Raw genomic sequence first — 17,665 nt, 5'->3', positions numbered from 1 at the left:
TAGCATTTTAAAGCACAGGTTTTGAAAAAGGAGGGTTATTTTTTGATAGTGATGTCAGAGATGGAAATTGCTTTTGCTGCACGATTCTCACAGCTGACAATATTATCTTCATCCACACTCGCCAATCTTCCTCTGAAATCTTCAGCGGATATTGATATTGACACTCAGGTCAGGTGATTAATTCACAGTGAAGGGCAGCCTTTATTTTCCTTTTTGCTCCAAACAAGTTTTTCTTTATTCAAAGTCTTGGTTGTGAAATCTGCAAGATTTCAGAGAGCCATAACACAGGGGATCTACGTTCCACTAAATACAAACCTCAGCAGGGGTCAGAGGTCAAAGGTTATGGGACTGAGGTGCAATGACCTCAGCACAGCAGGACATTCTCTCTATAGAAATGTAATTCCTTCTGCAGTGTGGCCCCTGTCCTACTGGCCCAACCCCCCCCCCCCACACCGTGTCATCACTTTGGTCCATGAAGAGTGAAGAAAAAAACATTGGCTCAGGGGACGTAAGAAAATGTTTACAATGTTCAAAAGGAAACATGTCAGTAGTTATTAAGTCGACATATTTGACAAATTAGTGAAAGGTGTCTTGAATAATTATATTAAAACACTGTATTAATAACACTTAACATTATTAATCAATAATGACAACACAGTTTAAATGATCAATGTAATAATTCAAGACTTTGCTCCTACGCCATGAGTGATTGTGATTATAAAAATAACATGTTCACTACTTTGTGAAGTTCTGGGCATTTTTTTCACAGACAGGAAAATGAAAATAATTTAACAAAGATGTTTCTCTCACTGTTTTAGATTGTGAAATTATTTATGTGGCAACTTCCCACATACACAAGTTTCAACTGTGATAGTTAAACAGTCACCACAGACGGTTTCCAGTGCTTTTATTTACAGAAAAGTGACTAGACTTCATGTTAATGTACACTTTGATATTCTCCCTTTTTATAAATACCCATAGGGTAATAGGTCCTCAGTAGCTTTGAGTGCATTATCAAACACACAACCCTAGGTTAATGTGTCCTTTACTAACCATACAAAACAGAGAACAAAGTACCAAATATAACATAGAAAATAAAGGATACACCATGTTACAAAGTTACAGAAAATACATACTATATGTATATATATATATATATATATATATATATATATATATATATATATATGTATGTATATATATATATATATATATATATATATATATATATATATATATATATATATATATATATATATATATATATATATATATGTATATATATATACACACATATATAGGTATATTGTCACAGGAAAACAGCAGAAAAGCTTGCAACAGAATACACTCGCACAGTTGTTTTTGAGTAACAGCATTCAATCATTAAAAAAACTATCCAAGATGAAGACACCTTAGTTCACGGATCAAGGCCTTTCATGAGTTTTTAACTGTCACTTGCGATGTTTTGGCTTTGTGCCACTTTGTGTAACTGGTGTCCCAGGAGAAAGTTAAGGCAGTACAGTCCGTCGTCGTCCTGCAGCAGAGGTGTTTTTGCTGCAGTGAGCCCACAAAAACATGCTGCGCAGTGCTGAGCAACAAGCGGTGTCAGTAACTGCTGACAGCACACGGACCCACCAGTTGCTGACTTTAGCGACTGATGGCCACCGGGATGATCTGTGCACTGACTTGTGAGACTGACGAGAGAAACTGGCAGAGGGGTACATTCCTAAAAACAAAGGCACAGCTTGGCAGCAGCATTGCACTCTTAAAATGATTCTTCTGCAAGTTTTGACAGTATGTGTGATTTTATATTTTTCCTTCCATCAGAATGTTTTATCAAATTACACCACGACCATCATAGTGATTGATGTAATAAGTCTGTTGTTTTCAAACTGTCAGTATGTCTGTACCACAATTCCTTTTACCTTGCATTGGTACTTTCCACTCTCTGCCCCTCTTTTTTTTTGATGTACTTGATTTGAAGTGAAGAGACTTTGCATCCAGCAGTTTGTCCACATCAGTGTTTAAAGGTTATTTCGCCCAGCCTGTGGTGGCCTCTCCGTTGATGTAGGCAAAGCCGGGGAAATGCTGCGAGTGTTCGTACTCTGAGTTCCTTCGCGTGCCCAGGGGAGAGTACATGTCCCCAGATGTGGCATAGCGTGATGAATGCATAGGTGGGCTGGTGTAACAGCTGTTAGCCGGTGGCACATCTGGCCACCGAGGCGCAACGGGTGTGGGATGCAATCGGGGAGTGCTTCCCATCAAGCATGGCTCCATTCGAGACATCTGGCCGTTGAGCTGATACTGTGGAGAAGATGAATTAAAGTTAGTCACCAGTAGTTATTTTCAATTGTAAGTAATCTGCACTGTGAACAATCTGGGAACTTATTCATATATAGTTTTATTCATATAATGTAGAAAAAGAATAATGATAAGAATTAACTGTTGGCTTTTAAATAATAATATCCATAAATAGAAATAGAAATATGCCTATGTACTGTTGGAGAGATGTGTTTGCTAAGCTCAGAGTAGCATTTTTCTCAGAAAAGAAAAGAAAGAAAAAACTCATAAAGACACCCATATACAGTAATAAAGTCCTCATGTGCAGCTTTAAGTATATAAACTCCTGGCACGTTTCTCAAACCCTATATTTCCAGAACATTTTCAGAGGACCTGACCTCGGTGCCATCAGAGTTGGCTACAGCTCTACTGACATCACATCTGATGCTGTGTTAACCATGTAGCATTGGCTGTAAAGTGACTCTGCCAATGGTAATTTCCTGTCAGGGGAAATTGCTTCACAAATTGTACCACTCTGGTCAAAATAGAAAATTAAGCCACTTATGAAAATTAGACATCAACTGAAAAAGTGCTATTTTGTGTTAATTTGTGCCTATGGTGACTGGACACAAACAGCTCTGACAAAATCTGCCTGTTGACAAAAATACTTTGGACAGATGGGATCTGACAAAGTTTTCTGTTTGTTTCGGCTCCATCCTCAAACTCTCACAGAGACAAAGCATAGGCATTGTATCCGATTTAAGCTCAGACAAGCATAAAAAAAGTGGAAGTGGGACCCTTTTCCCTTTTCTCACTAAATATAAACACGACAGTCGGTTCCATTATGAGTGATCATGGCATGGAAAAAGACAGTCAGTGCAGGTCAGAGAGCAGAACAGACGCCTCAGCTGCCTCTTGTTCACAGGCAGAAAAGAGACCATTGAATAACAATATTTTAATAAACGCCCGCTTGCCCTGCTCTGTGGCTACTGGCTCAAACAGATGAAGAGACTATTGAGAGCTGGAAAGAGGAGCAACAGAGCAGGGCCCCTCTTGGCCCTGGCTGAGCCACCTTTCACTGTCTGCTTCCGCTGTGTGGAGAGGGTGATTCGGAGACTTTTAGAAACACTGTGAGAGCTGAGGCCCAGCTGATCTCCTCCCACTATAAAGGCAGCAGCGGCTGGAGGGCCCTTGACAGGAAATTACCATCAAAAGAGTAAACTCACACCAGTTGCTACATGATGAGCTGTAACATCAGCAACCCCGTGTCATCACAATAACCCCCGTTCTCATGTGTTAATCTTTGTCTTTATTAGAAGACAGTCTGATGCTGTTCTGCTTTAACAGTGTTTAACAGGAGCTGCTATAGTGCAAAGGAGAGGTGCGTCTGTGTTTTTACATATTTTATATTTGCTGTACCTTATATATTTTATCCTCTACTTCTTACAATGAAAATATCCAATATAGAGTAGTAACACAAATGTGACATCCACATATGTTCCACTGTTTCATCCTGACATCTTGTACTGAAGGTATTCTGCATCATAGTGCCAATGGTGCCCAAGAAATTTCATTTAGCAATACTGTGAACACTGCCAAGAAAATTATTGCTTCTCAGCAAGACAGTCTTAGTGATATTTACAGAACCTGTGCCTGGTCATAAATTAAAAACTTGCTGCTCTATCTACAACAGCCTTTGTGGCCAAAGTAGCAGAAGAAGGTTTTATTTAATTCTATCAACCATTACTCTGTATAAAAAAACTTGTATGGGGGGGGGCAGGTTGGGTTTAACAGACATGTTTATGTATTTTTGTTTCTATTTCTTTCTATAGTACAGCAGTAGTTACCGGTTATGTTGGAAATTAAGATTTTATATACAAGATAGAGTGAACCTTAAAAACCAAAGTAGTTCAAATGTAAAGATCATAAAATCAGATGAAACGTACAAAGTCATAGTCATAAAGTAAAACACCTCGCAAAGCAACCTGGTTCCTCAATGTAAAGTCCAAGTTTTACTTATTTATTTTACGTAAATATTATTATTGTATTTTAATATTTCTGCCTTTATTTAACAGTTTTAGTTAAAAAAGGGAACAATGAGAGAAAGATATGACAAACAACAAGTCCTCACGTAGAAGCGACTCATAAACTTCCTGTAACCATTAAGGCTTTCACTCCACAGGATTTGTTATTTAAATGAACAACATTTAAATGCATGAAGATTTTATTAAGTGCTTCAGATCAAGTGAGCAAAATAATTGAGGATTTATGTAAGATGCTACTAAACCCTTTTTTAGGTGACTCAGACTGACCTGTGCAGATGAGCGGTGGTAGGCAGAGTAGTGAAGGGGGGCCGGGATCGCCGGCTCGTGGGCCAGACTGGGGTACTGGCTCTGGATGGAGTGAGGGTGCTGGTTGGTGTAGCTGCCATAGTTGTAACTGCCAGTATACCTAGAAAGATGTAAGCAAGTCAGAATTAATTAAAGAAGTGATTCAACACAACCAGCTTCCAACATGCATCGAATATGAATCTAATAATAAAATGAACTTACCCGTGCTCCTCTCTGTGGGTGTAGACTGGCATCCTGTGAGTGGAGGATGGAGGGGGGACTGGAGCACTGTTCCTCATGCAGGACAGCTGCTGTCCGGCCTCTGGAGTGGATCCGCCTGCTGTTGTCACTGTGTATGTAAGGGACCAGGTATATGACTGAACAGCGCCTGGTAGACACATATGTAGACACAGAGACAAATGTGTTGGCGCATAGAAACTACTGCAGGTGTGCTGACACCTGATTTCTATGTGTGAGGGAGAGGCCTGTCTCACCTGTGGTGGTGCTGACCCCGGTGTAATCCGGGGACACGGCTGCTGTGGGGGAGCTGGCCGAAGACACACCCACGGAGTGGACGGACCGAGCAGGAGAGTAGGATCCTGGAGACGGGGAAGTGGGAGTCGTTTCTGTCAGCGTGAATTCCTCCTCTCTTTCTGCTGAAGGTGGCAAAAACATAGCAGCCTGTTATTCCATGATACTACTAAATGTAATGATAATATCTGCCTGACATCATAATAATAGTTTAATATGTTGAAGTATACAGTTTTTAGATTTATTTTAAAGCATAGATTTATTTTTTATTAAAAAATAATATGTAGGACCAACAATTCCATCTGTAATATGACATTTCATTTTATATGTCATATTACTGTCAAGAGTGCACAGTACACCAAATCATTATTAATTAGTCTGTTTTTCATCTTAATGATGTGATTAACACAAGCCCATGTGAACGTGTTCATTTGATATTGAAACAGCAGTCTCACCTGTGCTGCCCTCACCCTTCATGGCCCTCATGAGGTCGTTGGCTCTCTCCTGACAGTGCAGGGACTCCAGCAGGTAAAGCACATAATCATCAAACATGAGGTGGATCAAATGAAAGGACCCTGCACACAGATCAGATATACAGATGAGCTTTTCACATAGAATGTATTACGATCATGGTGACAATAGATAAACAACAAACACACGTTTTGGCAAAGACGTATAAAGATGTTAAGACCGCAGCTTTCTGAGTACATCTGGCTAATGACATCACATCCTGCAGACTGACAGGACGGCAGCTGTTATTAAAAACGATTTCGTTTCCGTGTATCGAGTCAGTGCCAGAAATATGTCAGCTGACCCTGGGGTCACACGGAAGATGGGGCCTCGGTATGTGAGGGAGTGGCACAATTGTGTCATTGTGCCACTTGCTGCTGCCGCCGTGCGCATAATAAACACTTGTGGCTATTCAGGGGAATGGGCTGTGATACCGACGGGTCATAAAATGGAAAAGACAGGCAAACACATCGTGAGAGGGGAGGGGAAGCTTTTGTTAATTAGCTGTTTGTGCACAGGGACCTGCTTTATCAAAACACTGCAACCAGCTGTGTCTTTGATATTCACAGACACGACCAAAGGACAGAAAGAAGCCATTTTCTTTTCTTTCATTTTTACAACTCTTCTCTTATTGCAAACCTTGACTGTGCACAACAAGCTATTAAAGCAACAGCCGTTTTACTTGTTACTTTTTTGGTTGCACTAAAACTATATCTAGTTCTTTCTGAAAGTTTAATCCAGCTTTGGTCATCAGTGGTGATACAGGCTGGGAAACTACAAATACCTGATCATTTAAAAATATCTGTTGTGTTTTTGTAAAGGATCCTTTTCGTGGCAGATGTAGCAGAGGATACACAGTTTGTCGTTTGAACAGCACAAGAATAGTTGAATGTCTTTAAGTTCATGTGGTTTGAGAATTCATATGTGCATGACACAGTCAGTAACTAAATATTCTGTATGTGCATAAAGGAATGATGACTTAGCATTATCAGCTCACCAAAGCTGGGTGCGCTGTGGAGGGTCATATCTCGGATGACTCTGGTACCAAAACACGACCACATAAGCAGGAACTGTTGGGCTACCTTCTTCAGGCACCCGGGCCTCTTTCCTGCCACCTAGAGAGAACATTTCCATTAGAAAAGAGGGGGAAGGGTCGGGATGCTGGGGTAGAATTAACCCCTGGGTCCGTATTGGGGCCTAACCCTCAGGAACGAAAAACATGTCAACAAGTCAACTATTTAATTTGCCCCCAGGGACACGCCTTCCTATTGAACTATTGTCTGTGCAGTCCAAGATGTTACCAGGGCAACCAAATTTTACAAGCCCATATCTAACACATAATGGACGCAAATGGGAAGCTTGAAGACATCATTAACTAGGGGGATTGCAGCGTAAGTGCCTCTGTGGAAGAAAGACACGCAGAGACAAGTGGCTTTCAGCCGCAGGTGTCTTTTTAAAGGGCAAAATTATCTGCTGTGCAAATACTTCAGACATTTAGTTAAATTCACTTCTCAGAAACAAACATGGGAACTTGTGCAATTTGAGCTAATCCAATTACTTTATGCGCAAATGTGCTGAGTCAGACCAGATTTAAAATGCTCCTTCTCTAAATTAGTGTAAAGTGAACACGTGTTTTGTGTCTGACCTTGACGACACAGCGGTCCACCATTGAGTCCAGCCACTCGATGTACGCCTCAATCGGAGACTGCTCCTCCAGTAGGCGGTCGAACTCCTGATACACTGTGACAGGAGGCAGAATGTCAGGTTACACAGTATTTAACGTCATCTTCTATGTATGTTTGACCTCTGATCCCGTCAGAACAGATGACGGGAGAGGCTCCACGGGGTGTTTGAGAGGAGAGTGAACTTGTTTAACCTTTTGCTCCGCATCATTATGATGCTATGACTCTGCTGTCCGTGGGAATGATTGTCCCTCCTTGTGCGGTTTGTGTGAAAGTAAAGTGTAATTCTCTGACTGGTTGGGTGCGTTTGAGTGGATTTAGTTAACTGCGTGTACTTACAGTGGATAATAAGCTGCCTGTGCTCCTCTTGTGAGTCCTCCATGGTGTAAAGTGTCTGCTTGGTGATGCTGTTCAAGTCCACATTCCTCCAGTCCTCCAGCATTTGAAAGGTGATGTCGGCACTGTTTATCACAGTCCGTGATGCCTGGGGACAGATAAATCAACATTATTACTTACACAAGTATACCCATATGCCCTTATCAGCTGTTCTTGTTCATATGGATTTTATTAAAAAACATTCAGATCATGATAGTCACCTGGCATAGATGGTTTAATGATGTTTGTCGCTTTAGAATCTGAGAAAATCTCCTCGATACTGAAAACAAAAAAAATGAGAAAAACTGTGGTTAACACTGGTGAACGTCTTCACTTAAAAATGTAGAATCATTCATAAGACTGTAAACAACAAACTGAGATGTGAATTTCATACTTAACCCTTACTTACATTCAAATTTGATGTTTCTCAGGTTTTCAGGAAGGTCGTGAAGTGCTATTTTAAGCCACTCATCAAGCTGTTTGGCAAATTTTCGAATAACCTGAGTCAAACTGGGGATGATGGAAAACAAACGAACAATTAATTGTTAATACTGTATACGAATGAGTATTAATCTAAATACTTTAGATTGATTTACTGGGGCTGCAACTAACAATATAAATATAGATTATTCTATTCTTTTATTATCAATCAACTGTAAAAAGTTGCAAATTACAATTAAATTAAGCAAACTCTGGCTGAGGCAGACTGAAACGTGGTGGAACAAAAAGAAAAGTTCTAGTTCTTTGGCTAAAAAATAATTTAAACCATTAAATTGCTTCTTCATGTCCATTTTTAGTATCAACCAATATGTATATATTATAAAAAATAAAGGTGCAACATTACCCACCTATCAGGCAGTGCTTGCAGGACAGTGGGCATCAGCACCCCAGAGATGGCCTTGTAAAGGATGGAGTCGCAAACACCGACTATGTTCACCACTGTGGGGGAGCCGAGGACAGGGAGCATGTGGGGTGGCATGCCCTGCCAGAAGTGCAGCAAAAAGCTTTGGACCTGCAGATGCACAACGACATTCTATATTTTAGGAAGTGCAATTTAAAACATTTCTATAAACACAAGAATGTGTTAGATACACTCAAACAGTTTTGTACTAGAAAGCGATAAAGTAAAATTTAAAACAGAAGAAACCTTGCCTCATCAAAGTTGGCTCGAATAACAGTGTCCAGTATCCTCTGACAGTGCGTTCTGTACATCATGATGAAGGTTGATACCTGCGGACAACAACAGAGTATTAATCCAGTTACATCACTAACTTAAAAGGTTTTTTCTCTTTTTTGGGAAGCTACACAAAGTGGTGTAAAAACAAGAAAATAAATCTTGAACAAAACATGTGAACCAATAAATACATGTTACAGGTCTAGGCTGGAGCGGAGTAATATAAAACAAGCTTTAGAGATCAGCAAAACACAAACCATTTAAAATCATGGCCCCTCTTTAAAAGCTGGACAGCTAGTGCCTGTCCTTTGTCCAGTGCTAGATCTTATTATCTCCCCCAAAAGATTAAGAGTTAGTGAGGAGCCAGCATATAAATCCTCAAGGTCCTTGTCTAAACATAAACCCAGTGAAGGTCCCAGGGCAGATAAAAGAGCCAGAGGGGGCGCAGAGATGGTGAGATGGCAGGGAGAGATGGAGGGGGGTGGGGGGGGGGGGGTTTTAAGGATGGACTTTTAAAACTCCTGTTTACCCTCTCTTCTGGCAGACTGGCGGGCAAATTTAGGTCTTTGACATTTGGAAACTCTGGCAGGAGCGTCCCCAGTTTGGAGCGCGGTGAATACGCCACTGTCTGCTTGGTGACCTCTTTCTTCCCCGTCTCGTTCACCCACGCCGCTCCCTTCTTAGAGTACATCACGTCATAATATGGAGAGGTCTCCTTCACCGCTATGCCGTAGTAGTGGTATCTGAGGAGAATAGATGGGGTGTTATTTAGATGATCCCTTACGGAATAAAAATATAGAAATAAGAAAGGATTTACCTACTATATATATATATATAAGTAAATGCATTGTGTCAAATGGACATGTCCATGAACTGAGGTAGAGAAAAACCTTTAAAAACTTATTTTTATACTTTGTGTATCTGCATTTTCATGTTTACCTGAAACTATGTTTTTCATTTTGAGCTTGTATTTGGTGAATATTTGGAAAGCACTTTTATAATTAGGTCAACTTACTTTGACTGGCCTCTAGTCCCCAGTCTCCTGGTAGTTAAAGCAGGAAACTGTTGCCTTATGATCTGTTCATTATAGGAGACAAAAAAAAAAAAAACTGTCAGGCTGAACATTGTATTACAGATTTTAATCATTAAACATCTTCTCGGCCTTTTGCAGTGATTCATAAAAATAAAAGGAAAAGGAGATAGAAGGGTCACAATATTTGTAACAAATAAACTTGGGTCTATTTTGTTCTCAATTGAAAAACAAATACTTTACAGGAGAAAAAGAGTAGGGGTTTATTTCACAATGACTCTGTAATACACTGTAAATACAGTACACATGGATTAAACGACTTTACGTGTATCTTCAGTTCTTTGTGAGAAGCGTTTATTAAAGTTTGTCAGGATGACAACACGAAAGTCTCATAACTGTATCCACATGACAGAGAAGTGTTGAGAGCCATCCATTTATGACATCCAGGGGTATTAACTTTTTTTTTTCCAACTGCCTCCCATCAACCACACACCCACCCATCCTCACTCCTTCTCTCTCTGTCTTCACCACTCCCTCCTTCTTCCTTTCCTCTCTTTTTGTCCAAAGAGATTGGCTCCTTGGTCCAGCTCCTGGTGCAGAAACTTTAGCAAACAGTGTAGCTCTCCATTGTGTGGGATGAAAAAAGAGGCCAAGCTGTGAAGTTTCTGTCAGGCCCCGCTTGATAAATGAGCAGACAGGGAGGCAGTCCGGGCCCTCTCTTGTTTTTTTGTCCTGAATCAATGAAGCCTTCCTAAAGGACACCCCACACTGCTCCAGCCACTGATCTAACATTCCGCAACATCTCACCCTTCCAAATTTCCTTTAATTACACATTAATCCAGGCCCCTTCTCTTTTTCAATATCTTCCGACAGGAGCGGTGGAGGGGCGGGGGTGGGCCAGGGTTGGGGGTTGGGGCCGGAGTCCAGAGTACATGGGATTGCTGGGTGGAGGAAGGCTGAGGAACTTCTTGGGGTTGTGGGAACAGACGAAAGCACATCTCCTTTGGCTCTAGATTATGTGTTCAGTGAGCGACTGCAGAGCTTTGCTTCACACTGAGCTGCAGTTGATATTACTTCAACACAGCAGCCAGAGCTGCAGCACAAAACCAAGCCAGGCTTAGATGGTCAGACTAATGCCCATGGCTGATTGAGTGGATGAGATCACTGCTTTCATTGGGAACTATAACACATTAGACTGTAGCTTTGTATCCTCTTGTGTGTGTGTGTGTGTGTGTGTGTGTCATTTTATTGTAATTACTTTAAACCTACAATGCATGTATAAATGTATGCAAATCCATGGAATGCTGAGAAAAATGGCCATGTTCATGCTGGGGTGTGTGTGCCGACACTATTTTACAACACATTTCTTAGAAAAACACTACATGTGTAGGCATTTAATGATGATTTTCAGTTAGACCGGAAACTTGTGGTAATGATGATTTGTCAAACTTAGTACTGAACTTTACAATCCTACCTTTCCAAAGCTTGCTGCATTCACAGGCTGTGTGTCGTGCTTCTCACTGAAGTCTAGGTAATGCATGTAAAGGGCACTTCGGGGGATACACACACCTTCAGCTATCTCATAGTTTTCCTCTAACCTGTGAATAACAATTTGATTAATCAGTGCACAATAATAGGTCTGAACATTGACAAGAGTTTATTTTGTAAAAATGCAGCAATGTGGATTACAAAAAGGATGCAATGCGTAAAATAAGATCTTGGGATGATGTGAAATTATAAAAAATCAGATTTATTTACTTCAGAAGAATATTAAGCATCAAAATGTATTTGTATCATCCACAAGCTCATTTTCTCCTGTGCTGCTTTGTCAATAGTTTAGAAAAACACAACACACAGACATGCAGAACCACAATCAAAACAGAAAACTACAGTAAATAAAAACACGTCATATACTGTAATATATAAAAAAAAACTGCTTGCACATAAAAGCAGCAACTGTGCACATTCACATCATAGAGCACATCATCACATCACATGGATGCATCATAAGATATGTTGTCTGACCGTTCAGCGTCATACGTCCAACAACAGTTGAACCATCATACAAAACCCTTCTTGTACAATATTAAGACACTAATCACGCAGACATCATTGCTCTGACAGTTACATCAACATCTGGCTGCATAAATGTGTAAAAGACAAATCCAAAGCCTGATAACTGTTTCTTTTTTAAAAGCTGCAGGTGTATTCAATAATTCAATTACACTAACCATGGCACCATCCCTGTTTCAAGGAAGTCCTGTTGTTGTGTCAGGGCTTATTGGGACACTTAATGGACCTCAGCCATCATTAGAGCTTTTACACATTTTCCTGATATGACAAGTCCAGCTGGTTAAAGTAATTGTGCTCATGTCAGAAACTGTTTACACAATTCACTATGATAATTAAGTCATAGCATGCATCATGTAATTGTGAACTATTTAAATGTTCATCAAGCAAAACTGCTCAACAGTGAATCGTATTATTTGTTTGATACGTAAGATGGTTTTGGTGTGAATCTATGCAGCTGTGTTAATCAATAAACATCTAATGAACTTGCTGCTTTGAGTTTATCCTGGAGTATTCCTGCACACTAACAATCCAACAAGAAATAATTATGCAGCATTAAAGTTTGCTCCTTGCTCCTTGTTAAAACATGTAAAAGGTTTATCAAAGCTTGGCAAAGTAAACAAAAGGGCAAATAATTAAATGAGAACAGACCCAAATCTGAGCCTTGAGGAACACCAGCAACACCCTAGTCTCATCACCAGCGTTTTCTGATTTAGTGTTAGCACACACACATTGTTCTCTCTGTGAAATGCAATTTTACCATTTCTGTGTTTTAAATGTTACTACTACTACTACATATTATACTACATATAGGTCATGTTTTCAAGTTTGAAATCATTCATCATCCAGTTGGTTTTCCTACAAATGGCTGCAGGAGTGCTAGAGCCTATTCCAGTTGTCAGTCTATTCAAAATAAATAATAATAACCTTAATGCTCATCCTATTCCATGTTTTGACATGTGTCACAATGGGAGACTGTGTGTTAAGAAGCAACTGATGGATTAAAAAGAGTCAAAGTGTAGGACTTGACAGAATCGACAAACTAAACAACTAAATCCAGTTCCCACTGCATCTGCATCAGGACTTACTACTGAATTTCAGGTCTGCTGACATTGAATCATTCAGGTTTTCCGAAGAATAACACCCAATATAGTTGAATTATACATAGATGCACTTTCAAAACAGATTTATTTGCTAATTAGTATATTCTGGCTCAATTATGCTCAATCTTTTTGAAAATCTAAACTTACAGACTTTTCTGACAGCTAGATGCAAATTGTGGTCCAGCAGTCTTGTGACTGTTTGTTTCTGGTTTAACAATGATAACCAAGTCAATCAATAAAACTACTACAGGAATATCCTACTAAAGTAAAAACTGTACTAAATTTGCATCACCTTTTTTATACAATAGTTGCAGTAGTGACTTGCCAAATAAAAAAATACAATTATTTCTTAATTACTTATAATTGATATCTATAATTATTATTTTCTTCTCAATTCTGTGTTTGTTAAACTATTGTTGAGTCCAAAACTAATTTCTCTGACAATAAAACATTAAATCTTATATGATCAGATTATAATGATCATTATCAGACGTAAGATTAAGACCTGAAAACAAAGCTAATTAGATTTCTTTGAATTCAAATTTCAGTTTTAATAAAAAAATGCACATCACAATTTCATCTGTATTTGTGGTTCTTTGAAAAATAAACCTCTGAAAGGTTTAACCAACATAATACTCAATGCAGTATAGACACACTGCTTCATCTTTGTGTGTAACGTCAGGCTGTTGAATGTATCTAACATTAGTAAAAATTATGAATTACATTCTAAGTTTTACAGAGAGTTTGCTATCAAGTTAGCTCATGTCTCCTTTTAAACACTGCAAAATAAAATGAACTCATTGTTAACTTAAATTAAAATGATCTGACATTAATCCACGTAATGTACTTTTCATTACTACTAACAAACATTACTACTACTACATTACAACAAACACAAAAAACTGTGTGGATTTTTTTTTTCTCGCAAATTTCATTTTGCATTTCATGATAAGAGGAAATCATCCCATTTGTTCTTAACTTACCATTCCAGAGTAGCTGGTGTTGAATGTGGTTTAGAGGCTCTGTTATTTTCTTTTTCTTCATCTATAATATAAAGCACATTTTAGAATTTAGGTAATATTATATATGCGTGACACTAGCTTTAAATAGAATAACATTTCAGGCACTAAACACTTGAATATATAATTAATAATGTAGATGTGACACATGATTCCTCTGTGAAGTCAGTATTTTTAGAGTAACGTTTGTCCTGCTTACGTTCATCGTTGGACAGGTTCCCCAGAGACGTGTGGCTGGAGTATCGCTTGCTCTCGTTCTCATTGAGGCATCTTTCAATCCAACTCTCTTCACATGAAAAAACAAAAAACAAAACATGATGAACGACATTCAATTCAGAAAAATGATTATATGTTGTTTATATAGTAGTGATTATAAAATTACAAACATGTAATTTTATTTTATTTCAAAAATAGGATTTAAAGAATTAAAAACATCTCTTATAGCATTTTTTTTTTATACATATATTTTTTTTACTGAAACTGTATCTCTCAATTTAAACTCACTGTCTGGACTGACTCATTTTGTCCTGCAGTAGAAAAGAGGCAAAGCTGTATTTACATAAACTGTGCAAATCACTGCCTGTACAGGAGACTTTAAATGTCACTAATGTGACAGGGCGAGCTGACAACAATCGATTGTATGGGCAGTGGTGCAGCCATGGCTCTATTTGAGATGTTTTCACCAAGACGGCAGGAATCCAGCATTGTTCCCAAGGGACTACGAGCATACACACTTGTTTAAAAGAGCCTGTGCACATTACTGAGGCAGTCTGGTGGAATCAAGGCCATTGTGCTGTTTTAATTTCTACTTAGAAATAGCTCGACTGGTGTGCTTTCTGTGAGCGAGCAGCAGAAAAACACCAAAGCTTTGATGTAGAAACAGCCTGATAGAGTGGGAATCCAAATGCCTTTAAGAAAAGAGGAATTCAGTGTTTGGTAGCTATAATGACGAAGGAAATTGGGGGATTAATATATTTTATATTTATTGCAGCAAAGCATTTTGTGCATTTTATTTTTTCTAATATAATTAGTTACGTCATCACCTTTGAAAAGTTTTCAACATAAAAAAGAATAACTAGTATTTAATGTAAGGGTTGTGTAAAACTGCCTGAGAAATTTAAACAGTACATACAACTGTTAAAGTGTTAGTTTCTATGGCTCAACAAAATAAAAGCTCTCCACGTTATATTTTTTTTAAACTGGAGTAAATCCTTTTCGGCACGTCAACAGTCACCATAGTAGTCGTTGCTAGGACAGACTGTTGGCAGGATGACCTGTTGGTGCAGCCCCAGGGGGGATTCGGAGGAGGTCACAGATATTGAAAAGTTTAAGAAGTTTACACTCGATGAGGATCTACACCTTGATGTTCGGCACGTGCTGATAAAAGAGACCACAGAGCAGTTAGAGCCCCGTTATCAGCTGAAAGTCTGTTAAATTAATTTTTAGCATCTTCAAACTGCTTACTCTTTAACCGTCTCAGTACAGTAGGTTTTACATTATGAATAATTAGTATTCTACTTTACATGTTAAATAAAATGTCTGCTACACATTTAAAACTCAACCTGAGCATCTGAATGTCTGCACTTTTAAAACACCACCAGCATCCTTGACATCTCATATCATTTATCGACAGTATTTGTACTGTATCTGTCTGTCTAAAAAAAAACAACACAGAAAAAACAAATGCTACAAATGAAAAATTGAATCCACTGAAGTGAAGCTAATTCTCCACAGAGGCTCAGATCTCAAGCTTCATTTGCCACAGGAACAGATAAGTTGGGGATCTAAATAATTGGATTAAATTTGATCAACAAGTGAAACGGATGTTCGCTCATTTATTAACACACATTCAGGACTTAACTACTTCAACTTTACTTTCCTGTGCCCAAGATTAAATGATAATTAATCAACTAAACTGCTTTCTATTTAAACAAACACCTGTTGTCAGTAGATAACACAAGCTGCTGCAGCTTTTTCTTTTTTATTATTACACTGGCTGATTATTCATGGTCCTTAAAAGTTACATAAATATTTTCCTGATAAATTCTCAATAGAAATCAGTTTAAAATTGAATCAACATTTTGGTTTGGACTAAAAAACAGAACAATAATTTGAAAATAGCAGGTGCCTAATAATTTAAAGTGTACTCTGATGTGCACTTGTTGTTTTTAATCACTTCTAATGGTCAGTGTAATTTTCTTTAAAACAGCAACAAGTTTTCTGACTGAGCTATCGGTGGATATTAAAGGACTAATTCCCTGCTTTTTAATCAGCACTACTGTTTTTTGTCACATAACGGCAATTCCCATAAAGAAAGCAATAAAGAGGTTAAAATCTTCAGCAAAGCTTCCAGACAGTTTGACTAGAGAGAAAGTTTGAGTCTTCCACAAGTGCAGCAGCAGCTAACTTCATCATTTCTGAACAGAAGCTGATTTTCCCAGCAAATCCAAACAAGCAGAGTTTAACAGGACTGACCTGTGGAATCCATATCAGGCTCCTCCAGCAGCCCGCAATGCATCCTCTTCCCATCAACGACACTGGCTCCTCCAAGAAAATGGCTTAGTGCACGTTTCCCCTTGCTCAGTGGCTCTCCCCTTGTCTCACTCAGTGTTTCCGTGACCACTGCCCGTCGCAGGAGATGTTGAGGATCTGAGGTTCGCCCAGAGAGGGGTGGTGATGGCGGAGGAGAGGGGGGAGGTGGGAATAAGGGAGGAAAGGGGGGTAGAGACTCCAGAAATCCAGCGGGGGGAAAGCCAGACCCGTCAAAATGTTTGCTGATGTTTCATGGGAAAGGGGCTGATTTTATAGGAGCCCTGATGGGGACATGTCATTGATAGGCTTGGAAGGCTGATGAATGGCCCCAAGTCAGATGGGGATGTGGCAAGGCTCACTGGAAGTCTTTTGTGGGGCTGTTTTGAATAAGAAAAGCTCCCTCCCAACGAAAAAAAAAAGAGGCTTAGATCTACGCAGTCCTAACACTGTGGCCTTCCCATCTTCCATTATGGCATTTAATACGTTTTTATACACCCCCAAGCTCCACATAAACATACGTCGCTACACAACCAGTGCTCCCGTCTTCCCCTCTGATTTTAACTCTCATTTCACAACCCACGGACACTTGTTGCCACATTTGATCTCTTTCCCAGCTCATTCTACCACCAAACCATCTTTGGTAGAATTTCTACACAGAGTCGACGTATCATGTTCTCAGACGGACATTCAAACATACTAAAACTGCACACAAGTGCCATTTTCTGGCGTAGTTCTCATCTCTTTTTTGCTCACTCTTTCGCTGTGGAAACCTTATTTTTGGTGTGCCTCTGAGAAGAGGGAACGGTCACAAAGGGGGGGAAGTAAAAGTGCAAAGCCTGAGGCTGGGAGGGCTCTGATGGAGTGCCTGAGAGCTGGAGAAGGGAAAGCTGTGATTAGAATATGAATGGAACCACAGGAGAGGGGGAGAGGAGAGGGGAAAGAAGAGGGGAGAGGAGAAAGGCGGATTATGGCTGAATTACTCACCACACCATGGATAGCAAAGGAAGACTTTCTCTTCCACTGCGCAGG

General features: G+C 39.4%; 1 protein-coding gene across 1 annotated transcript; it reads right to left on the bottom strand.

Annotated features, from left to right (window-relative positions):
• Positions 1-1,330: 1,330 nt before the first annotated feature.
• Positions 1,331-17,391, bottom strand: rfx4 (regulatory factor X, 4). The gene is made up of 18 exons (XM_026365782.1): positions 16,580-17,391; positions 14,304-14,390; positions 14,069-14,129; positions 11,387-11,510; positions 9,898-9,959; positions 9,412-9,625; positions 8,861-8,938; positions 8,557-8,720; positions 8,118-8,218; positions 7,930-7,988; positions 7,673-7,817; positions 7,297-7,391; positions 6,649-6,766; positions 5,597-5,716; positions 5,105-5,266; positions 4,833-4,998; positions 4,593-4,731; positions 1,331-2,304 (listed from the first exon to the last, which is right to left on the bottom strand). The coding sequence occupies exons 1-18, from the start codon at positions 16,620-16,622 to the stop codon at positions 2,032-2,034; spliced, it is 2,211 nt and encodes a 736-aa protein (XP_026221567.1). The 5' UTR covers positions 16,623-17,391; the 3' UTR covers positions 1,331-2,031.
• Positions 17,392-17,665: the final 274 nt, after the last annotated feature.

This window comes from Anabas testudineus, chromosome 6 (assembly GCF_900324465.2).
Source record: "Anabas testudineus chromosome 6, fAnaTes1.2, whole genome shotgun sequence".
Lineage (NCBI taxonomy): Eukaryota > Metazoa > Chordata > Actinopteri > Anabantiformes > Anabantidae > Anabas > Anabas testudineus.
Note: the sequence above shows the minus strand (reverse complement) of the source record. Positions and strands in the feature narration are given on the sequence as shown.